The sequence below is a fragment of the Eschscholzia californica genome, unplaced genomic scaffold (genome assembly GCF_041429995.1).
Source record: "Eschscholzia californica isolate CP2 unplaced genomic scaffold, dmEscCali1.0.p SCAF_2, whole genome shotgun sequence".
NCBI classification, from domain to species: Eukaryota; Viridiplantae; Streptophyta; class Magnoliopsida; order Ranunculales; family Papaveraceae; genus Eschscholzia; species Eschscholzia californica.
Window position 1 is genome coordinate 61883535 of NW_028238309.1, and position 23283 is coordinate 61906817.

The 23283-nt window shown below is 36.3% G+C and overlaps 5 protein-coding genes across 6 annotated transcripts; 3 read left to right on the forward strand and 2 right to left on the reverse strand.

Moving 5' to 3' along the window:
• The first annotated feature begins 800 nt into the window (after nucleotides 1–800).
• Nucleotides 801–8391, forward strand: LOC147559983 (violaxanthin de-epoxidase, chloroplastic-like). Of its 2 annotated transcripts, XR_015234713.1 has the most exons (6): nucleotides 801–1511; nucleotides 1608–2009; nucleotides 3043–3139; nucleotides 3464–3858; nucleotides 4714–5899; nucleotides 6422–8391. XR_015234713.1 is itself a non-coding variant. In XM_086661968.1 (5 exons), exons 2-5 carry the CDS (start codon nucleotides 1633–1635, stop codon nucleotides 4973–4975), a joined length of 1131 nt encoding a protein of 376 aa, XP_086518094.1. In that variant the 5' UTR covers nucleotides 803–1493; nucleotides 1608–1632; the 3' UTR covers nucleotides 4976–5246. The 2 variants fall into 2 exon arrangements, 1 of the variants encoding a protein (XP_086518094.1); XM_086661968.1 differs by lacking the exon at nucleotides 6422–8391 and having other exon boundaries at nucleotides 803–1493; nucleotides 4714–5246.
• On the forward strand, nucleotides 6537–8391 carry LOC147559984 (pentatricopeptide repeat-containing protein At3g26630, chloroplastic-like). Its single transcript, XM_086661969.1, has one exon. It carries the CDS (start codon nucleotides 6537–6539, stop codon nucleotides 8052–8054), a length of 1518 nt encoding a protein of 505 aa, XP_086518095.1. The 3' UTR covers nucleotides 8055–8391.
• A 68-nt stretch (nucleotides 8392–8459) lies between these two features.
• Nucleotides 8460–12780, forward strand: LOC147559985 (vacuolar protein sorting-associated protein 20 homolog 1-like). Its single transcript, XM_086661970.1, has 6 exons — nucleotides 8460–9144; nucleotides 10469–10621; nucleotides 10825–10977; nucleotides 11502–11585; nucleotides 11954–12119; nucleotides 12464–12780. Exons 1-6 carry the CDS (start codon nucleotides 9043–9045, stop codon nucleotides 12487–12489), a joined length of 684 nt encoding a protein of 227 aa, XP_086518096.1. The 5' UTR covers nucleotides 8460–9042; the 3' UTR covers nucleotides 12490–12780.
• Nucleotides 12781–13792: 1012 nt separating this feature from the next.
• LOC147559986 (Ubiquitin system component Cue protein) lies at nucleotides 13793–22942 on the reverse strand. The gene is made up of 12 exons (XM_086661981.1): nucleotides 22506–22942; nucleotides 21051–21626; nucleotides 20747–20938; nucleotides 19234–20622; nucleotides 18897–19059; nucleotides 18713–18774; nucleotides 17492–17586; nucleotides 16804–16917; nucleotides 16643–16708; nucleotides 16432–16529; nucleotides 15559–15998; nucleotides 13793–15343 (listed from the first exon to the last, which is right to left on the reverse strand). Exons 4-12 carry the CDS (start codon nucleotides 19694–19696, stop codon nucleotides 13983–13985), a joined length of 2862 nt encoding a protein of 953 aa, XP_086518107.1. The 5' UTR covers nucleotides 19697–20622; nucleotides 20747–20938; nucleotides 21051–21626; nucleotides 22506–22942; the 3' UTR covers nucleotides 13793–13982.
• Nucleotides 20602–21521, reverse strand: LOC147559987 (uncharacterized). The gene is made up of 3 exons (XM_086659235.1): nucleotides 21051–21521; nucleotides 20747–20938; nucleotides 20602–20622 (listed from the first exon to the last, which is right to left on the reverse strand). Exons 1-3 carry the CDS (start codon nucleotides 21519–21521, stop codon nucleotides 20602–20604), a joined length of 684 nt encoding a protein of 227 aa, XP_086515361.1.
• Nucleotides 22943–23283: the final 341 nt, after the last annotated feature.

Sequence of the window (23283 nt, forward strand, 5' to 3'; positions counted from 1 at the left end):
ATAGATCCGTTAAGATCTGACGGTCAACATGGCACCCGAAAACCAACAGACAAATATGACTGTTGGGAAGCATCCATTCTTTTCTAAGGCACCTGTCTGAAGTGTCACCAATACTTCTATAAATACCAAACAGAATCCAGCAAACAAAACACAAAAATTTTAGCATTCACAGTTACATAGCATTTAGAGTTTAAGAAGTCGATTCATCTGTCGTTCTTACTACTTGTTCTAAGTTCGCACGCTTTCAGAAAACGAAGTACTCTTAGTCGTCATACTGAAAGGTACAGCCGTTGTATCCTGGGAGACAAACACCTTACTGGTTTTAGTACTAATACCAGGGTGTTCACTGTCTTAAGGAAAGAGACAACTCGACTCGGCTTTCTCTCTCTAATCTTTTATTTAATCCTTGTTTTTAAATAATATTGTTTTCCTTTTAATCTGTTTGAGATATAATATTAATTTTATTTTAGAAATAAAATTATTTCTGAATCTATTTCAGAAAGACACTCTAAAGTGTATCCCTGTTTTATTAAAAAAAAAACAGGAAGATCAGATTCTTGGTTTTTTTCATAATACCAGAAGAACAACAACAGGGTCATAGACTTCTTATTCCATAAGTGGGATAATAGTTCATTACCTCCTAACCATTGTTCATTCAATTTGAATTGGAAACAAACTTTAGCAAGTACATAAGCATCTTTTCATCAAAACACAAAAAAAAAGTACATAAGCAGCCTTCTAAAGTAAAGCGAAATTTGAGTCACTTGCACCATAAATGGACCTCCAATGGAGATCTATACATGGCAACTCTATTTTCTTCTTTTCTAGAGCATGTGTTAATGCTCTCGTATCTATAGTATCTTATACAAAGGGGCAACTTCATATTCTCCTTTTCTAGACACTGTCCTCATGTTTTCATATATCTAATACCTAATATAGTACTGCAACTTCATTTTCTCCTTCATAAGAAAACGAAAATGTCTCAATCACATATATAAGTGGCGTGAAATCGTGAATTCCCATCAAGGGTTGGATTTACGACATTTTCTCTCTTTTGATGAAAACGGGGTGATTGTGAGCCATTGGATGGGGATTCACGACAAACTCACGCCAGTTTTGTCTGCTTAGTTGTCATGATTTGTTGAGATATGTAATACATGAGACGGAATCGCCTTCTCGATCTGTCTCATGTAATAATGAAAAAGGTTAGACCTTCATACTATTTATTCTCTTAAAAATACCCACTTCTTCTCCTCATCCCTCTCTCTACTCCTTTTATTCTTCTTGTCTTAAGCTACTTAATTCTCCTACTACTTCACTTCCAAACTAACCCTTCTACAAATATTATTGGTTCTATTTCTCTCTTCATTTTGAAGCCTTAAATTTGTTCTCCATTTGAGTGGTGCTCCATTTCTAGGTTATGTAATTAACCCTCTACCACACATCAACCTCCTAATCTCAAGTGGATTGCTGGTTAACAAACTAAATCTCAAGTAGTACTCAAATCTTTGGTGAGTTTTTTTTTTGTGAATTTTGAACTTATTTTATGGTTAATGAGTGTATTATACTCGATATTGCCTCTTAATATGTGTTATAATTGATTTCAGGTGAAATTTGGAGTCAACCCATTTTATGGCATCTATAGCATGTTCAATGTTTATATCATGTGACAAAGAAGTAGGTCAAAGTAGTAGTAGTAAGTTAGTAAGGAAAAACAATGAAAGGATTCTTCTAAAAGGGATTGGAAACAAAAAAGGGTTTCTCAAGAAAAACCTCTTGCATAAAAATTCAAAAAAAGTCATCCTACTAACAACATCATTCAAGACTTATTTCCAATTCAAGTCTATAGGTTTTCATCTCACTTTTGAAGAGAAAAATGTTATGAAGAAGTGGAGAGAAATGCAGATCACCACCGTAGCAGGCGTACTAGCATTGTTATTGTTCGTCGTCCCATCTGCTAATGCTGTTGATGTAGGCGAGACGTATTCTTGTATATTGAAGGGGTGTTGGTATTTCATCTAAACTCTGTAGTTAGAGTTTTTTTTATTGTGTTATTCACTTGTCTCAGTTAGATTTGATAGTTTCATCGAAATCATTGGTAAGAAAGATTTGAAAAATACTTATGGGTTGTTTGAAATAGTGGTTAGTACGTCCAAACAAGTTTTCTTCAGGTGGATATATATTTTAGGTTTACAAATAGATCCCTCTGACCACTCAGTGTTATGAAAGGGACACTAGTGTAAGTTTAGGATCACCATCACTTTCCATGTTTGAACATGTAGCACGCAAACTGACCGTTTACAGGACCATCTCATATAAGACAAGAAACAAAATCGTCATTTTATAAATCTATTGTTTACATGACCGTCTCATATAAGACAAAGGGTAACAAATCGTCATGTTATAAGTACAAAATGATGATTTTGCCCCTTGTTCTGATAGCCACGTAGAATAGGCGCACATGTGGGCGGGATATTAAACATTTTCGATGTTCGAATACACTTATCTTCTCGAGGGTTTGACTTGTAAGCCAAAAGATTGAGTTAATGCTTGTTTTTTCTAAACTTGGTTATATGTCAGCGAAGGTGCCAAGAAACATTGAATTACAAATAAGAAAAAAAAGAAAGTACATTCTATCTGGTCAGGAATCCCAAGTAATATTGCTAAAACGACAAATTTTAGAACCCCAAATGAAGGGAAGTTTTTTAAAAAGGCTATGGAACAAGAAAATCCAGGTAGACTTTTAGGCAGAAATCCTATGTAGATTGCTTTCATTCGTGCTTTCAATGATTCTGATCTACTAAATAGCAAATCAACCACATAATATTTCTACTTAGAATATCTATTTTTTCTTGTTTTCTAGCATTACTCAAAAAATTTAACCTAATGAATTTAATCTGAATAGTGAAGGCCTTATTAAAGTATTCATTGAATCTCCACTGTTGATATTTGACTAGCCTCGGTCAATTTCAACCATTTAAATCTCTATAATTAAACATATTAGTCTTGATTCACGAATATTGCTTTTCATTTTTGTCTTAGGGTGGAAATGTTGAAGTGTATAGCTAATCCATCTTGTGCAGCAAGCATTGCATGTATAGAGAGTTGCAACAATCGGCCCCATGAGATAGAATGCGAGGTTATCTTTTGAACAACTATCTTCTACATTTTTCTTATTGAACCTCTATAATGATTTTTCTATTTTAAGGAAGACTAATCATTAATATAATGTTATTTGTGGTCGTTGTGGGACTACTCCGACATAAACAAAAATACCCAAAAAATATATCAAACAATCATATAAATCACTTACAAAATACGTATTAAAGACAAAAAAAGTCACACATGAAAAAGCACATGAGAATAGACCATTAATGATAAAAAAAAAATTTTAAATATATAAAATGTCCATTACGTGCCAATTGGTTCTCAGTTGAACACGGACGGATTTTGATTTTTGCAGGTTAGATGTGGAGACCTATTTCAGAACAATGTAATAAATGAGTTCAATAATTGTGCAGTCTCACGCAAGAAATGCATTAAACAAAAGATGGATACTGGTGAATATCCAGTACCAGATCCTGGAGCACTAGTGAAAAATTTTAAAGTTGGGGATTTAAGTGGAAATTGGTATATTACTAGTGGCTTAAATCCAATTTTTGATCATTTTGATTGTCAAACTCAAGAGTTCCATATAGAGTCTAATGATGTACTGATGGCAAACTTATCATGGCGGATATCAACTCCTGGTGGAGGCTTTTTCACTCGATCAACTACACTGAGATTTGTGCAGGATCAATTTCAGGCTGGAATTCTTCATAATCATGGCAATGACTATCTTAACTATCAAGATGATTGGTTTGTTTCTTGCCTCATTTAACACCTTGACACCCTCCATCTATATATATATATACTTGCAAGTTGCATCCATAAGGCAATTAATATAACATTTTGTGGGGTTTAGTCTTGGTTGCAAGATTCCATGTGGAACTATTCTCACACGCCTCCTCGCGTGAATTTCAGTATAATGTTTCGTGAGGTTAGTCTTAGTTGCTAGACCACCCTTCCCCTAGGTGAAACTATTCTCATACGCACCGTTGCGTGTGACGTTCTTTTAGCCTAATACGTTTTTTTTTTTCAGTTCACGTGGAACACGTGTGGCTTTTAAAGCTACCATGTGTGGCGTAGCTTTGGTTTGGTACCATGTTTAGTCTTGGTTGCATGATAGCCCTTCTACCATGTGAGATTAATCTCACGTAGAGATGATTGAAAGAGGATGAGTCGATTTACGTGCATACTGTATAATGATTTTCAAAATTCCTGTGTTTCTATAATGTCTACAAATAGTTATTTTCAAAAACAAGACAATGGCGAAAAAGGAAAACAAATCAAAAGTAGATCTTGTTTAATAAATAATCAGAAGTCATTTCTAAAACAATATGTTTATCATAGAGTGAGAGGATTTAATCTTGTAGACAATAACATTTAAAAGCAGTTGTCCAAAAAAATCCCTTATTTTGGTTAAAAGGGGGTACTATTTGAGGCAAATATTACAATTAGCAAAAAAAAAGCGATAACTTTTTAAAACAACTGAAAAGTGTCGTATATGTGTTAATCAATCAGATCGTTTTATAAATTTTTCATTCCAAATATACTCGTAGTCACAAATTATTTGTTTTCTCACAACTTCACATGTATTTTGTTATTCAACAGGTACATTTTGTCATCTAAAATAGAGAATACTGAAGATGATTATGTGTTTGTATATTATCGTGGTAGTAATGATGCTTGGGATGGGTATGGAGGATCGATTGTGTTTACTAAAAGCTCAGTTTTGCCAGATAGCATAGTCCCTGAACTAGTAACAACAAGTAAAAAGATAGGATTGGATTTCAACCGATTCATTGAACTAGATAATACTTGTGGACCTCAACCTCCTCTCTTTGAAAGACTAAGAAGCCTTTGGAAAAAGTAGAGCTTATACATTACGAAGAATATATAAAGGTTTTATGTTCTTCTAAAATATACTCTTAAATGGCTTCGTATCAAGTTAAGTTTTGTTTCTTTTTCACTTTATTGTGGAAGTTGAGGCGTTTTGTCGCCCTTGTGTTTATTATTTGTTTGTTTTTCTTTCATTTAACTTTAAAGTTGTGTTTTCGTGTATGAATAACCAATTGCATACATATGTACTTATCACGTGGTGGATAAGTATAAAGATATTATAGTGATGTGTGGAATTTATAATAGTTATCTTGTCGTTCGGCTATGAAGCATAATAGTTATCTTGTCGTTCAAAAAGCTTTATACATTACGTAATAAATATGAAATGTGCCACATTAAAACGACATGTAAAGCAATGTTGCGCTTATTCTTCATTGTTCTTAAAAAGTGAGCCGCCTCATTGTAAACCAATCTTTGATGGAAGTGCTATATGCAAACAAGCTCTCCACTTCGAGCGAGAAAGGAGATGAAGATGGTGAAAGAAATAGATGGTATGTCGACCGTCTATTGACAACTTTTCCGACAAGAAGAAAATGAGAAAGGACATGGCAGGAAACCTTTTGAAACGAAGGGTAAAAATAGAAAGGAAACAATGACAATTTAGTTTGACTAACGGAACCGAAGTATTGAGGGCCAAATTGAAATGGTGCACAATTATGGGGACCAAGTTTTCTAGTTGGTCACGAGTTGGGGGGTCAAATTGGAATTAAACCTATTTGAAATGATGGGTGCCTATAAACTTGTATATCAAAGTTATCTCTCACCGGAAACATGACCTCTAATCTCTTTAACAAATCCTCCATCATCAAACTTCATCTGTGGCTCTTCTAAGCTCCAATCAAGATAAGAGCTTCACCAGCAACTCAACCATGTCTTTCTCTCTCTAACCTACTACAAGGTATTAGCTTTTTTCTTTCTACCCTATTTTCTCAGTTTAGTATACAATTTGAGTATTTGATTTCCAAGAAATTTCATTTGGAGTGATTGTTTTTTTTGAATTTTTGTGTACTAATTAGGGTATTCACAGTACTTTTTTTTGGTCTTTTGGTTTGGGTTTCACAGTAATCATTTTGAAATTATATTGTGTAAAAAGGGTGTGAAGTTATATCAACAGTTCTGTTTAGAATTTGTTGTGTTTTATTTTTTTCTGGGTATTCAATCATTCTTAATTTGGGCAAGAATGGTTGCTGGTATGTGATAACCAGCTGAAATGAAAACTGAAACCCCCAAAACGATTGTCTAAATCTGAATTTTATTTGAATTCTTACTTTTGCTGATTGATAGTGTTGCTTAATTTACTATATGATTGCTGCCTCATTAGTTTGTGGTTTCATGATGATCGAAAAACACAAACTAGAAAATATAAGAGAGAAAACTATCATCGTGGGACTAATCGGTTTTTTCTTTCTCGTCTTTACAGGATGGATGAGATGAGATTAATAGACTGTAATGGCGGTGGCGGAAACTTTGATGAAGATGATGATGTTTATTTGTTGCTAAAGTTTGTCTCTTCCTCTCATGAGCAATAAGAGGTAATGGTAGCTTGCCTTTCATATGCATGCACCACCACCGCTGCCACCACCGCCACCACCACCAACAACAACGATATTGGCTCTCCTAGTTGTAAGAGACGTATCACTCACCACTATTTGTCCCATTTACCTCTAACTTCCCGACGAAAACAAACAAGGTTTGATTCTCGGGAAGCTATCTTTCTCCTTCGTCGTTCCAACAATTTCCAACAATTCAAGCAAATTCACGCTCAGATCCTCCGCAATGGCCTCTATCAATACCCTTTCCTCCTAACCAAACTTCTTCATCGCCTCCATACATGTTCGTCCTCGCCTAGAAATATAATTACAGAGTACATATCCACTCTTTTAAAATTCCACCCTGAAATCCCGAACCCACCTTTTCCCACATTCACTTGGAACCGTATGATCAGATTCCACACACTCCCTGATGCCTCCCCCCACTTAGCAATCACCCTTTACCATCTCATGCTTGTTCGCGGCATTCCTCCCGACTCTTTTACTTTCCCTTTTGTTATCAGAGCTTGCTTGTTTTCCTCTTCAATTTCACATGGAAAAGCGGTACATGCCCACTCTATCAGATCCGGCTTCTCCCAAGATACATACGTGCAAAATACCTTGATGGATCTCTACTTCAAATGCGGCAGTGTGGATTATGGGCGTAAGGTATTCAACAAAATGCACAGAAGAAGTATTGTCTCTTGGACAACTGTTATTGGGGGTCTTATCTCGTTCGGTGAACTAGAGTCTGCTCGTGCTATTTTCGAGCTCATGCCGACCAGGAACGTGGTTTCTTGGTCGACCATGATTAATGGGTACGCCAGAAACAAACAACCCCATGAAGCATTTGAACTATTCCAACGAATGAAGATGGATAATGTGAAACCTAACGAGTACACTTTGGTTAGCTTGTTGGTCGCTTGTACTGAAATTGGGAGTCTCGAGTTGGGTAGGTGGATCCATGATTTTGCACATAAGAATGGTTTCCAGTTGGGTGCTTTTCTTGGGACTGCTCTCATTGATATGTACAGTAAATGTGGTAGTTTAGAGGATGCGAAGAAGGTGTTTGATAATATGAGGGGGAGGAGTTTAGCAACTTGGAATTCGATGATCACTAGTTTGGGTGTGCATGGAAGAGGAGATGAAGCTCTCGCACTTTTTAACAAAATGGAAGAACTAAACATAGAGCCTGATGCAATAACTTTCGTGGGCGTGTTATGTGCTTGTCTAAATGGTGGTTTGGTGGATGAGGGTTGTAGATACTTCAAGTATATGAAAGATCGGTATGATATTACGCCTATCGTTGACCATTATGTATGTATGATAGAACTATTGAGTGGGGCAGGGATGTTGGATGAGGCTTATGAATTAGTAAATATCATGCCAATGAAACCAAGTGATGAGATAATGGAAGCATTGGTTAGAGCAGAAAGAGATAATAGTAGTTTTGAGCTAGGCGAGCATGTTGTGGAGGATGTAGATCATGATAGTATTGAACTATACGCGGAGTTAGAGCATTGAGGAAAGTAGATAGATTGGTTAACTTTGGGATGGCTCCGGCTTACAATAGGTTATTATGAACAGCTATTGTAACCCAATACATTCAACATCAGAGTTTCAGGCTCACAAGCAAAACATTCAAGTTCCGGAGATACATAAAAAAGCATACGATGTCTTGAATATTAAGTTGGGTACAAAATCATTCATCCATGTGATGGTATACAGTCGTAAGATCGAAAAATTGCATTATTTTTTTGTATATTTTGTACTAAACTCTCTCTCTCTCTCTCTCTCTCTCTCTCTCTCTCTCTCTCTCTACCTATATATAGTAATATGCATGGTTATGTGACTCAAGAAATCTTACTGTCATCTTACAAAAATAGATTTTAAGCTCCAAGAAGAAAACTTTTGAAAAATATCTTTCCCAAACGTTATCAATATGAGTTTGAATATGACCACCACATCGCTATAACCTGCAACTTATTAATTAAATAGAGTACATGTCCTCGCGAACTCCCAATCGATCAAATTGTTTCATGTGTTCGTCTTCTAATTTGCTTATCTGCAAGATATGATCAGATTTCTAGACGAGTGAGTCTTTTATGTGTAAATCCAGACTAATGGTACGAGGAAGTGGAGAAGGGGCGGGGATAATCACGAGCTTTGGTAACCGGAGTGCACAAGACGGTGACCGGACCTACCAAAAATGAAGTTTTATGTTTATGGGTTTGTGCCTTGTGGACTGTGGGGGTTATTTTTAAATGCATGAAAAGTGACGTCCTTATTTGTATACACTCAATAATTTTGGGTTTCACTTAAAATATAATAAACCTTTCTTCCAACCTTTTGCCTCTTCCTCCAGCGAAAGTAAGCTGGTCTTCTTCCTCAACATCATTTTGGGGAAGTTAACTACGAATCCGTAATCTAGGGTTTCTAATCTTGCAAGTTGGGAGTCAATTCTCTTGTTAATAATCAAATCAAGTTGAAAAAGAAAAAGAATTTCTATTCAATGGGAAATTTATTTGTGAAGAAACCGAAGATCACGGATGTCGATCGAGCAATTCTCGCCCTAAAAACACAGAGACGAAAGCTCGGACAGTATCAACAACAGGTTCTTATTATATCCTCTCTTCGATTGGATGTCTTCGTTTTATCTGATTATATGCAAAAGTTGAAGAGAATAAGTCAATTGGGAAAAGTTTTTAGCTAATTAGTCAAAAGAAAACCTAAATAATCATTCTAAAATGACTATACTGACAAGAAAATTTGCTTGTTTTGTTAGAATTTGAGTCTCAATTTAACTTTATTGGCACTGGGTAGTTGGTAATTTTAACATGTGAAGTTAGATTTCATCATCTCAATTGTCTTCTATAGATATATAATCATGAGTGAAGTAATTTTTCGGACTTAATTATACATTTCACGTTAGTGAGGGTTATCCGTTTGGAACTTTTATGAGAACTTCGAAATTCAGCGTATATGAACGAATGTTTTCCAGAATTGAACTAGAAATCGTTATGCACATCTAGGGATATTTGTAGTAGGTCCTCTTGAACCATAAATCGTATCTAGTAGAATGTACTATGGTACCTTAGAAAGATAACAAACTCAACGGTTTTAGTGCACGGACTTGATTCACGTCTTATACTTTCACTGTTATATACGACAGTTGTAATTTCGAGTTATGGGTCTCTTAATTAGCTTCAATGTGTCGTTCACATTTTATACTCGTACAACATTACAAGGTCGGGACTTCATAACTCGGGTTAAAGATGATTATTTGGTAATTTAAGTAATTGACACAAAAAGCTGAAGGAGCGACATCATATTTTTGTGACCATTTGTAATAATCATCGTTTTTTTCACTTTATTTGAAAACTCTTTTGTACATTCATTTCTTCTTCTATTTATCCATTCATTTCCAGTTTAGCCTTCTTCAAAGTTCAAATTGCCCAAATCTATAGAAGCGAGATTCTTTGATAGCTTCATAGCGTTCGGTATTGTTATTGTGTTAATATCTCTGGATTTTCTCTAAGATATCTGTTTAGTTATCGTGCTATTGCTTTTGAGGTGATCACTCCCTTGAACTAGTGTGTTCCAACTTATGTTGTTATCTTTTCTTCATTTAAACTAACACAATCAACAGTTTTTATTTATTTTGTGTGGGTGTATCTTTTGTTATACCCTTTCGCGACATACTCGGTTGAAGTACATAGCAGTCTTAAAAATACTTGTATGGACGAATTCGAGTCGTATCCTGTAATATTAATGTGTAAGAAAGATTATAAAAGCCTCTTGTAAATAATTTTCTTCATAGTTTTACATTTATAGCATAAAAATTAGAGCTCTAACATATACCTTTGGAGTTTTAGTGAAGAGATATGATGGCATCAATAGCTTCTAATTGTCTAACCTCATATGCGCAACACGTTCAGCTCGATGCTGTCATTGAAGCTGAGAAGCAAGCTGCGAGGGACTTGATTCGCGAGAAGAAGAAAGATAGAGCTTTGCTTGCATTGAAGAAGAAGAAGACTCAGGAAGAATTGTTGAAGCAAGTGGATACCTGGCTCATTAATGTGGAGCAACAAGTGAGTAGTCTATGACCCTATATTTGATAGAAGGTATTTGTGCAATATTAGGTCCTTCAGTGATCTTTTACAAACAAAATATGGCATAATATGTTGAGCTCTGTCAAAGGTAGTTTGTCTAGTAGCTCTATACTTATGACTTATGTTTTAATTTGTTAGTTTCATGAAAGAATATAATTAATTAAAGCAAAATCTCATCTCAGTTGGTAGATATTGAGCTGACAAGCAAGCAAAAGGCCGTCTTTGAGAGCATGAAAGCAGGAAATGATGCTATCAAAGCCATACAAGGTGAAATCAACTTGGACGATGTTCAGAAGTTGATGGATGACACAGCTGAAGCACAAGCTTATCAAGATGTGAGTACTTGTATCATGTCATAATCTTAAACATTTTCAGTATTTAGGGTACGTGTGTTGTTTTGGTCCTTTTGGACATTAGTATAAGGTATCAACACGATGTTCAAAATGCGGATATGGTCGTACAACTACAAATACATTATACATATACTATTTCCTACTTCATTTCAAGCTACAATTTGGTGGCATCTTATCTTAACTGTTATTTAACATTAACCTAGAACAATTTTTCATGTCCTGCCAAGATTTTTTTGGCATACGCAAAGTATATACAGAACAAGCCACGTTATTGTAACTGTGCAATCTCTAGTGAAACGCTGTCTTCCCTCTGATACTTTTCTGAATTAGATAAATGGATTTTCTATCACCAAAGGTTCAACACAGAACTCCCTTTCTCTAGATTAATTTATGGTATTTGTTTTGAAAGGTTTCCTGTTTAAGTGGATAGACTAGTTTTCAATTTGAAGGTTGATTTGGTGCTCATTTATAATCTGGGGATCTAACATTTGCTTCTTGTTTTGAAGGAAATTAATGCGATATTAGGGGAGAAATTATCAGCAGAAGATGAAGAAGATGTTCTGGCAGAGTTTGAGAACTTGGAAACTGAGGTATGTATATCAACTACAAATATTATTATTTACTCACAAAAACACTTAGTTTTAGTATACATGGTTGTCATATTTTGTGCTACTAGAAGACCTTTTTCTGGGAGACTGCTGTTTTTGTTAGAGAAATTGATGATCTTTGTGTTATATACTTAGAAGGTGATGAATATAGCTATATCTAGTTGTAGGTTTTGATTTTATGCTATTCTTATTTTGGTACATAATGTTATGAGAAATAAACACGTTGACGAGTTATTGTTGCACGTGTAATGCAAGTGTTATTTGATGCAAATGTCGGTCAAATTGGAGTACTGGATTTGTATGCTTTAATGTTTTCTGTGCTTACTAATGAACGCTGTGTCTTTCTTCAGCTCACCCTTCAAGATCTTCCAGAAGTTCCATCAGTGCCATCTGTGGCTGAACTTAACGATGACGAGTTGGTGCTTCCTGATGTTCCAACCACGACCCCTGTTGCAGTGGGTGTTATTGCCGACGATGGTGACGATGCTTCAGCCGCAGTATCTACAAGAAGAAAAGGTCTCTCTCTCAACCTTCCCTCACTCCCTCGTCTCTCTTAGCGGATGCTTATCAAATTGGATAAGGAGATCTCCTAATGCGTGTACAAATTTTTTCAAATTTGTCCTTTTGGATAAATTACACTAAATTGTTAAAAATTCCTTACTGTATTTGATCTTCAATAAGCTTGATATTCGGAAACTGGGATTTTGGATTCTCAGACACGGATTTGGCTTGAAGTTATATTTTCAGACTACCCAATGACATGTTACCTCCAAAAAGCACACAAACATACACAAAACAAGGAAGCTAGCCAGTCGAAATTGAAAATTGAGGAAACCTAACTTTTTGTCTTTAAATTGCAGTCATGGAGGAACCATTAGCTGCTTGATCCAAAGAGGAATTTCAGAAGATGGTCAATAATTAACATACAAAGCATCACTGAGGAGACGTGCGCTGCCTGAACGGAAGACTTCTTTAGGGGTCATTGGCAATCCATTGTCACCCTTCTTCGTTGTACCGTTATATATAGGTAGTAGCATTCCTTCCACCTTGAGATTGTGCAATCTAAGAATATCATCAGAGTCTGAACATGTTTATTTTTCAAATTTGTAAAGTTTCTTATTTGTTTGGAATGTAGTTCTCCAACTTCTATATATCAATTGCTGTTTTTTCTCATAAAGCACAAGGAACCACAAAATGGGTTCTTCTCAAAGCATACATACACAAGAGAGCTATCTATATAACAAATTACCTAGGTTTTTTGTCTTTACAATAACTATCTACTTCTTCTAAATTCTCATACTACTCTTTTTTATCTTCCCTCTAACTTCAATTTCACACGATTCTCTTTCTCTCTCTTCCTCTCCTCTCTAACTTCTTTTTTTTGTTGAATAATCTCCTCTTTAACTTAATAAAATTTCCACTATCATTCTTCTAAATTACGTTTATCATTTTTAATGTATTTTTACTATTTATCATTTTTAATGTATTTTTACTATTTGAAGTTCTTCGAATGACCAAAGTGTATGGCTATACCTTAGTTCGTAAAAAAAAAAAGATCTACGTCGTATTGTATTAATTAGTGGGACCCATGGCAAAATTAATGAAGTGCTGGAGTAGCTCAGTTGGTTAGAGCGTGTGGCTGTTAACCACAAGGTCGAAGGTTCAACCCCTTCCTCTAGCGTCCTTTAATCTCCTTTTTCCTCTCACCTCTACACCAAAATATTATCAAGCAGGTGCTTTTTTGTCCACAAAAATAATTTAACAAAAAGTATACTCAGCCCACCTCTAGGGACTCCCACTTGAACAGCATGTGAGAGAAACTCTTGTTTCTCTCTCCACGTGATTAAACATGTGAGATGAGAGAAAAACTCTTGTTTCTCTCACATGCGGTTCAAGTAGGAGTCCCTAGACGTAGGTTGTGTAGCCTTGTTGATAACTTAATTGTCTCTGCGTTTTTGCCTTTTTTCTTTCAGATGTATGAAGGTAGATCTTCCTAATACCACATACGTGTGGTTACCTATTTATGCATGACATAATGAAGCATAGAGCTCTTCATACTTATAAAGGCGCATATTTGTGAAAATTCAGAGTAAATATCAGAGTAGATTTACTCCAACTCAGATGTTTGATTTTTAAAACTCAAATTGAATAGATTTAAGTACTTTAATCAAACACGAGACTAAGTAAAATTGGTTTAAATGAACAACTTGGTAAAATACTTAACAAGTTTTTTTTGTTGTTATTGAAAAACATACTTAACAAGTTAGATATCCATTAATCTCAATGTAAGTAAAGGTATATGTAAGTGAACTACACAATTAGCTTTAAGGAACAAAATTCAAACATGAAGTAGGCAACTGATCAATAACCGTTACCTAGTTAGAAACCACCACCGAGTCCTGCGAAGTGTTTTTTCATTGCCTGATCCTTCCTGTAATTATTATTACGACCACGTCCTCGTCCTCGCCCCCTCCCCCTCGAGTTTCCAGGCTGCCCACTTTCTTCTGCTTCCCCAACATCAGATTCTTGATGTTGTTGTTGATGAGGATTGCTAGTAAACCCTCCTCTTCCTCCCCTGCCCCTTGGGTTTGCCTGATTCCCACTTTCTTCTGCCTCCCTAACAACAGTTTGTTGTTGTTGATGATGATGAAGATTTCCACCAAATCCTCCTCTTCTTCCTCTTCCCCTTGAGTTTGCTTGATACCCACTTTCTCTAGTCTCTACATTATCTGATACCTGTTGATATGCTTGTTGATGGTTATTTCTACCACCACCTCCTCCTCTTCTTCCTCCTCTGCCTCTAAAGTTTACAGGATTACCACTTGCCCCCGTCTCCGTAATGTTAGAGTCTTTATGATGTGTATGTTCCTTGTACTCCGTGTATGTTTTAACAGCCCCAGTTGGAATGTTTCCACCACGTCCGAGACCATGAATCATATCTCTTTGGGTTTCGTTAAGAAGTGCTGCTTCTTGATAATTTCCCACCGCAACCGAACCTGAAACTTTGTAACTATAATTCTTCCCGTCTTTGACATAGAACTGAGGCTTCTTCTGAGAAGCCCATTTAGGACCAGAACTATTATGTGAGGATCTTTCATTATCCCCCGAAGTTTCGGTATCTTCAAACCCAGATTCAGCAACACTCAAGCCCAAATCATCAAAGGAATCGTCATACTCGTCATCATATTCATACTCGTGAGCAAGAATTGCAGTTTTAATAGTATCTTTGTCACCTCTAGAATCAAGGGTTTCAGAGTTCAAGGAGTCAACTTTCGACTTTCTGGTGAACCGCCCAACTGAAGATGTAGCAACTTTATCAGGCTGTTTACGCACTTCGCTAACTCCATAAGTAGAGGTTGCTGCTGTCGGCTCCACTAAAATCCCTTTTCCTTTGTCATTCCTGCTCAGAGATGAAGCAGCTTTGGGTGGTGGAATCTCTTCCAGAGAAATATTAAGCGACTTTAGTTCTTCATGAAGAGTTCCTTCTAGTATTCTCTGAATTACTTCTTCTGGGTTATTGTTATAGACTTCAAGACAGGTCGCAATATAGCCTTTACCATAATCGGGGAAAATGTCCTTTACTTGACTGATCTTGGACTCTTTGACAACTGCATCTTCACCCATCTGCGTCTCATTATTCATAGGAACGGAAATAGACTTCTTACTCGTGTTCTGGGACGATGTGGGGAGTGCGATGAAAATTAAATACTGAAACTGTTCATCATCCATGAAAAGCCATCCTGCATCACGAAATTACTTGTAGGATTAGTTTCTGAGGCGATTAAATCATTGATTGAGGTGTATGTGTCGAGGCGATTCAAAAAATTGTTTTTGAGATGCTAATAACCTAATAAAAAAGCACTGATGACTTGGCGTACCTCAGAGAAGATTTAGCTGAAAATCACATTTTTCTAAGGACTAAAGAGTTCTCTTGGGCAGAGTCATGATTACTTACCACTGCTGCGGAGGTCATCGAGTTTGCTCACTAGCTGGTAATATTTTTCAATATTCTGAAGAAATGTGTTGCTCTTATTCTCCCAAACATGATGAGTAATTTCTTCAGTGATCTCTTTGAACGTCTGAATCAAAATGTCTCCTCTAATTCCAGGATCATCAACTTTGGCAGGAACCATCTTTGTGAGCGTTGGAAGAGGGAGACTCCCTTCAAGAACTTCATCACTTAAGTAGCAAGCCTCCAGCAATTTCCAACCCAAGTTAACAATTCTCATTGATAACATCTTCAAACCAGTTGAAATGTTTGGGAGTGTGTCACCAAATGAGTTCTTTAAACCATCTCCTCCAGCTGCAAAAATCTTTTTAAAACCCCCTTGTAAAGATGGTAGCAACGAATCATGTAACCTAGCCAGAGTAATAAGTAGTTCTGCATTCCCATTACTGAAATGACAAAAATGTATAATATTAGACTCAAAGGAAGAAGTAGATAAAAATGAATAAATGCATGGAACAAGTCTAAGTAGCATGGAAGATGATTGATAAACAAAATGGCATTGATCACATAATATTTGTTACTAAATCTTGGTGCCATGGCAGTATGCTATATGTATCACAATGTGTAGACAATGTGGTCGCCCACCTAAACCTAGTTTCTGATTCGGCATTAAAATACATCAGAGGCTGTTGCACAGTTTAAAATGTCATCTAGATTATCTATAAGCTCTTCTGACATAAATCGGAAATCAAATCATATTATGTTTCCACATCCAAAATACTTTAATAGTGAAATTAATTATCAATTTCTACGGTGCTCGGTTTTTATATATACTTATGATGAGGCTCAGAGTCAACTACTTCAGCGTGCAAGCATTACCTCATCTCAACGGGACAGGAAAAGTATACTGCTGCAGGTTTGTATGCATTAACAAAAGCATCCAGAGATACAACCGCATCATTAATGAAGTCCATTACCTAAAGAATGGAAAAAAATAATCATATCTGAGAAAAGATATCTACATAAATGTGGCCATACACCTGGTCCAAAATAAAAAAGAAGAAAAATTTCGGGCAAAAACAATACTTGCCTCAGAAAATTCTTTAATGAGACGAGAGTCTGAGTGATCTTCATGTGTAGTAGAAGAAGACAAAGCCTGTAAGGCGCAAAGTGTGCAATCACATAAATATCTCTTCATCGAGTAAATATTTCTGAGACAGCTAATATCTGAAACTTTTAGAAATTGAATACCTCTACTGACGAGTTACAACGTTGATGCATCGTTTGGATGATGCTTAGGAAGTGAGAAACTACTGCTGTTAGATTTTCATGAAGCATCGGCTGAGCTTTCATAGCATTCATAACCTGAAAACCCCTTGTTATTAAATAATAGGGAAAAAGTTGTGAAAGTATCGATAGAATTTTAACTGGAAGTATATTCAGGCATTTGTCCAATGAAACTTCTGACAGTAATTACATATTACAACCGATGATTTCTATTTAAACAATCACTCCCTTATTACACTTCTTAATCTACTCAGGTGCTCGGACTAAATAACTGATGCAAGAAAATGATTGGATTTTTGACAAGAAACGTAAGTTGGCCCTTAAATGCACCACTGTAGTCTCATAATGAAGGGGCCCCTCGCAGGAAAGAATTTGATTCTAAAAGATGGAAGACTCGGGATGGTATGAGATCCTGATAACATATATAAGACAGCAGGTTCTGCAATCAAAGCCTAATCACCACCATTAGACTGATGGTGGAAGCAAACAACATCTTTGGTATATCAACTTCGTATAATGGGTAACTTCAAAAGGAAACTACATATCGTATTACTATCACTACGAAGAACCCAGACAGTCAAGCTGTCAACAATATTAAATAAGAAGAAAAATGTTAATCAGAAAAGACCATGTAATAAACAGAAAAGCCTACCAGTAATCTAGTCAGCTCCTCATTTTCATGCCCAAAAATTGCACAGATGTCAAACAACTTCGGCAAATTAAGCAGATTCTTTTCCAGCAAAAGGGCTACAAAAAGGAGTGATAAATGCTTCGAGTGATGAAAAAACAGTACTAATCAGATGGAATTTATTCTGATAGAAATGTGAAGGGACTAATTCCCAAGCATGGATGTAGAATATGGCTAGTACATAATCCCTAGTAATTATATTTCTTTTTTGTAGAAATGGGAAGCAACATCTTTCTAGAATTAAATCTACATCATCTGGTTGTCGCTTGGCTGTTCTCCTTATTCAAGAAATAAATATATAATACACCTCATCTAAACCTCTGAAGCTCTGACCTGCTCGTTTCTAACCTTGATACATTTAGCTCAGTCTAACTCTCACTTTTCAATGAAGTAGCTCTATACTGAACAAAATGGGCAGGTTTGTTATAGTGTTTAAGCTTATCCGCATAATATTCTAGTCAAAGGTAGTGGGATGACTTCGACAAGGCTCAAAAGGCTCTATCCTATTTAGGTAGTCATAGTTATCTGCTTTAGCGTTCTTTTGGGCACAGTGGTAGATTTGGTGTTTGTGCATATCAGTTCATGAGATCTTCGAATTAAAGCACCACATGTCAATAACGTATAAGAAACATATAACACAATCTGCTTTATAATCTGTAGACGCTTATGGGTATACATTTAATTCGTACATTCAGTAGATGTTACTCATTTCTATTTCTAACGTACTTAACATGGGAACCATATTAAACTCGTATGGGATGTTTCTTGTAATGGTCTAACACCCAAAAACTCCGTCAATAAGGAGAATGTAGCAAAAGCAGGGTACACAATAACATAAGGATACATGGGAGAAGAAGTTTATTCAATTCTTACAAATATAGGTAATTGATAATAAATTAAATGCTATGTGACATTTGTACTCCGCAGATTTGGATACAACATTATACACAACTTGTTAGAATAAGATACAAATGATTGATAACAATCCAATAGTTTTCGGAGTGTAAAATTTTCAATTCTTTGCATGTTACCAGTTCTTATTATCACATTGACAGATCCAAAAGTAATCACCGAAACATGGTACTGATTAGTATGTAGAATAAAAATGCTAACTAAAACAAATGTAACCGACTAATCACACGTAAAGTAGAAGAAAGAACGATTTGAAGAAACATAGAGAAATACCTCCATGCTCTTTGACGCTCAGACTATGACTAGCAGGAGCTCCAGGGTCCCTGTTCGAAGATCTGTTCCAAAAGAGAAGTTCCGGATCAAAGTTATGATAAAAATTTATTCCAATGAGCTTAGAATCATCATCGTCATCATATAAACTCTATAAGAATCTTAAAATTTAAACCCATAAACATACATTCTGTACAAGGCCATAAAAACGCGTCGACTTAGCTCAACCTCTCCAACAATAACACCTGCCACTATCCCCCCTTTAGCTCCATGATGAGGAAAATCATACCATCTATTCCTAAACTGTAGAAAACTGTCCAGGAAATCATGCAATGAAGTGTCATTTGCCACTGCAATCAAAGAACTATAATCAGAAGAAACTCCTCCCCTATTAGAGAACTAATTAAGTTTCTGAGCTAATTAATCAAAATGAGACTGATTTTTCTTCAAAATCAAACCACTAATAAAGCCAAAACAAACTGAAATTTGTGAAAAGAAGATAGATAAAAGAAAAAAAAAATCACCTTCTTTCCAGAAATCTCGAGGGGGTAATTTGAGCAAGCGAGATAATTCTTTATTGAGAAAGTCGACAACTTTCTGAGACTCTAAAGGGTCTAAACCACCATCTTCAACACCTAAACCAGAAGCAACAGCTTCATCCTGAGGCAAGTAAATTACGAAATTGCCACCGCCAACATCTTTTCGACTACTGGTAGTAATATACGAAGAAGAAGAAGAAGAAGAAAGTGAGTAGTCCCCATTATCTCCCCCGACGGTTGGAACCCTAGGAGGATTGGAAGTTTTGGTTGTGTTGATTTGGATAGAGGGATCTGCTCTAAGAGAAGTAGTGAATGATGAGGGATTCGATTGTTGTCTGATTGAATTTTGATCTTTGGGAACGAATTTCATCTGAGTTTTGTTGAATCCTTTGCTTCGATCATGTTTGTTCTTGTTATTTGTTGATTGAGATGATGACGACGACGACATTTTCCCCTTTGCGAACTCGTACTGTGAAGAGAATTCCTTTTTCTCTCTCTCTCTCTCTAAAACAATGGAGTAAGAAGAGTGATACCCAAGTCACCAAGATGGCTCCAAAAGAATGCCATTGTGCCTTGACTATGGTCAATCGGGTTTGACTCCAAATTCTTTAGACCCTTCCGTTGTTAACACGTTATCGAATCCGTTATGATGTGGTATTGGGGGGGTGTTTTGTAGAGTATCCAGAGACGGAGTTTGATGCCCCTTGTAAGAGTATAAACACCATTTTCTAGTGACGATTGAGGCATTCTAAACTGTGAGATCTTAAAGTGCGAAAGTGGACAATATACAGCTAGTAGCTGATCCGTACAATCCTATAACATCTCATCAACATCAGTAGCCTCTGCTATGACATCATGGGAGGAGGTTGTGTTGTAAACCAATCTCATGTCACTCGGAGACGAGAGTGTGCCGAATGTCGTGGTTTTTAAAGCCCATGCTCCTACTTCTGTCTAATACCTTTCTAAATTTGGTTCCTTTCAACCAAAATATGCACATATTTCGAACGGATACGAATTGTGCACAGGAGGTTGTGTTTCTTCAGTCTTCCAAGATCAAGATGAAATTTGCTCATGGAACTAATTCCCTATAATGGATATAAGAATATGGGTATATGAATAGATTTGTTTTTTCCTTTTGACAAATATGGTATCAAAATGAAAGGTTAAATACAACACTAACATATACACAAGAAAGAGAATGGAAAGAATAAAACACAATCTAGATTCCTCACAAAACACTTTAAGATTATTATCTCCAAGAACAACACAAGTAGAGATTGGAATGATGCTTTTCAAGACAGTAACTCTGTATAGACCCCAAGGATCTTCTCTGTTTTCGGCCTTCGATTTGATTCAAAGAAAGCAGCAAGCATTCTGAGAAGCAAAAAAGAACTTAATCAAGTAAATCCCAAACAGAAAACGTCCAAAACCCATAAAGAGGAAACTATAGTAACCGAAGGAAAAGTGTTTTGGGGCAAAAGTTTGTTAGCAATAATACCGTAGATTGTCTAGTACGCAATGGTTTGCTCTGGCGGTTAGGAGTAGACTCCTGTGTGATGTTAAGCGGTTCTCCTCCATTATGCTTCTTCTCCTTCATTTGATTGAAGATGCCGGTATATCCGTCAGCAGAAGCAGGGTTGGTCTCATCCCAATCGCCGAATCTTGGTACAACTACAGCCTTCTCATGCTGCTATAATTACAAATTATATCGCACTTACATAATGAGAATGAAGTATGAGTAGTGGCTAAACTTTGCCAATGTGGGACTGATGTGAGATAAAAATAACGAAAGAAGTTCTTACTGATCTCGTTCGGGGATGTCTGGATCTTGAAGAGTTTGGAGCTAATCCATGGTTACTTTCAGACTGTTTTTTATCCAATGAGGAAGTAGATGGTAAACTCACTCTTCCTCCGGCGACCCTTGCGTGAGAATATGGGTGAAGAGGAGAGTTCTCAATAGCAACATGATCGGGAGTAAGAGGTTGTCGGTAAGACCTTTTTGCGACTTGTTCTACTGAACTTACTCCATCATTACGTTGATGGTGCATATACGCGTTTGCAGTCGTTCTACGGCCAGTAGAATCGTAGCGTGAAGGAGAATCAGTATCATATTTGTTCTCGTGTCTGGGCCGGTTGCTTGGAGCACCTCTTCCACCTTGTCGGCCTTCGGCAGGCTCAACCTTAGTTTGTAAAGTTGGAGCCTGAGATTTTAATTTTGGTGCTTCAATCTGAAACATGTCTGGGTTCTGTTCAGGATCATTTGGATTGATCATCTTCCCTCCAACTTTACCTATCCTTGCATTCTCGAAACACACAGTGTATTGAATATTATTATTCTTTTCGGTTTCCCACTTCCCAAACTGAGGTACTCGTGCACGCTGCTTCCACACATTTCAATATTAGTTTTGTTTGGCAAGCAAAACCCAAGAAATGAAAATCAACAAAAGAAACAAGCAGAGTTAAGATTGACGATATGGATACAATTTAATAACTATAACCCAAGGAACAAAAAGAAATCAAAATCTATCTTTCTCATTCTTGAGAGGAGAAGAACATAAATAAAGGATTGGTGGATCAGCCTTCAGAGCTTCTAGCGATATTGTCTGCTTTGGCACTCACAACACTGTAGAGCCTCACAACTTTAAAACACTTCGTCTCTCACCAACGAGGGATTGGCGGATCGGCTTCCCTTATCCCTCTGCCTTAACCATAACACTCACCGAAGGATCGAATCCTTCGACAAAATGGTTGAACTCTCTCTGCATCCCCCCCCCCCCCCCCCCCCCCCCCTTAAAATCTTTGGACATATAAAATCTCATGAAAGAGTCAATTCGAAACTACCTTTTGAGATTCTTATGTTATAATCTTAATAATTAAACACCACTAATTAATCAAATTTATAACTCCAATTCTAAAACCCTCCTTAATCTTCTACAAATATAGGAAAACTTACCTAGCCACCAAAATGATGTGTATGCACTTAAAACGAATCGTAGGAAAACAAAACCTCTATGTAAAGATTTTCCAAGTTTTTGCCATTGAAAAGCTCAAACTTAATTTGAACACAACCATTAAAGCAAACAGAGAACAGGGGAAGAACATTATAAAAGTCAACCACAATTAGCCAAAGACCATGCTATAAACTAATTAAGAACAACTCAAACGGAATAATCAAAATATAATCACAACCCACATTCAAAATTAGCATCTTAAGTTGATCTAACCAAGAAAAAGAAAGAAGAATAAAAATAACTTACTGCCATTTCGTTGGCTTAAAGAAGGCAATGATTTCAAATTTTCAGCTTGACTATATAATCGATCTCTTTTTTTTTTTCTCTTCACAAACTTGTCCAAATTTTGTTATAAATCCTCTGTTTTTGAAAGACAAGTCTCTCTATTTCTTTCTCAAAAGGAATCAATCAAACTTCTTCTCTTAACAACTCTTGCTCATATTTTATTATATATACTTTTGAATTTGTCAAGGTAACAAGTGAAGACAGAGAGAGAAACCTCTTACCCATTGACCTCTAACACCACTCCTCTCTCCCTCTCTCTCTTGACCTTTTCTTTTTCTTCTCTCTCTCTCAAGTCTCAAACCCTCTACCAGTATATTTTATAACCACCAACCAACTTGCAACCTCTCTTTCTTTCTATCTCCAGTTGGGTACTTAGTTGAATTTCACACTTTATCGATCTGTTCGAATAAAATATATAGAGTTACAAAAGGTACAGAGTTACAGAAAATATAAGAAATTAAGTAGACACCAATGATAACTTCAAATATAAGAACTTGAAACTATCTCAAACAGGAATTGCTATTATTTAAGCAAAAGATGAGAAATTGTTTATCTTTTGCTTCAGGTTTCAAACTTTTTAGGTAAAAGAAGTTATCTCACGTCGGAGCGACGTGGCATTTTTATTTTTTATTTTTTATTTTTCCGAACCCACCTACCAACAGGAAAGAACTTTAGAGTCACCAAAAGTACATGAAGTCCAGTTGAATTGGTTTGGTTTTGTTTGATTCAAACCCTTCAC

What these genes read in the sequence shown, in the direction of transcription:
- LOC147559986 (XM_086661981.1), bottom strand. Translation starts at nt 19,696, where the DNA reads ATGTCGTCGTCGTCATCATCTCAATCAACAAATAACAAGAACAAACAT. An exon ending in TCGAGATTTCTGGAAAGAAG is followed by an intron (nt 19,060 to 19,233) that starts GTGATTTTTTTT and finishes CTTTGATTGCAG; the next exon opens with TGGCAAATGACACTTCATTG. An exon ending in GTTGTAACTCGTCAGTAGAG is followed by an intron (nt 16,709 to 16,803) that starts GTATTCAATTTC and finishes TGCGCCTTACAG; the next exon opens with GCTTTGTCTTCTTCTACTAC.
- LOC147559985 (XM_086661970.1), top strand. Translation starts at nt 9,043, where the DNA reads ATGGGAAATTTATTTGTGAAGAAACCGAAGATCACGGATGTCGATCGA. An exon ending in TCATTAATGTGGAGCAACAA is followed by an intron (nt 10,622 to 10,824) that starts GTGAGTAGTCTA and finishes ATCTCATCTCAG; the next exon opens with TTGGTAGATATTGAGCTGAC. An exon ending in AGTATCTACAAGAAGAAAAG is followed by an intron (nt 12,120 to 12,463) that starts GTCTCTCTCTCA and finishes TTTAAATTGCAG; the next exon opens with TCATGGAGGAACCATTAGCT.
- LOC147559987 (XM_086659235.1), bottom strand. Translation starts at nt 21,521, where the DNA reads ATGATCAATCCAAATGATCCTGAACAGAACCCAGACATGTTTCAGATT. An exon ending in GACATCCCCGAACGAGATCA is followed by an intron (nt 20,939 to 21,050) that starts GTAAGAACTTCT and finishes TTGTAATTATAG; the next exon opens with CAGCATGAGAAGGCTGTAGT. An exon ending in TGCGTACTAGACAATCTACG is followed by an intron (nt 20,623 to 20,746) that starts GTATTATTGCTA and finishes TTTGCTTCTCAG; the next exon opens with AATGCTTGCTGCTTTCTTTG.
- LOC147559984 (XM_086661969.1), top strand. Translation starts at nt 6,537, where the DNA reads ATGGTAGCTTGCCTTTCATATGCATGCACCACCACCGCTGCCACCACC.
- LOC147559983 (XM_086661968.1), top strand. Translation starts at nt 1,633, where the DNA reads ATGGCATCTATAGCATGTTCAATGTTTATATCATGTGACAAAGAAGTA. An exon ending in TGTATATTGAAGGGGTGTTG is followed by an intron (nt 2,010 to 3,042) that starts GTATTTCATCTA and finishes TTTTTGTCTTAG; the next exon opens with GGTGGAAATGTTGAAGTGTA. An exon ending in CCCATGAGATAGAATGCGAG is followed by an intron (nt 3,140 to 3,463) that starts GTTATCTTTTGA and finishes TGATTTTTGCAG; the next exon opens with GTTAGATGTGGAGACCTATT.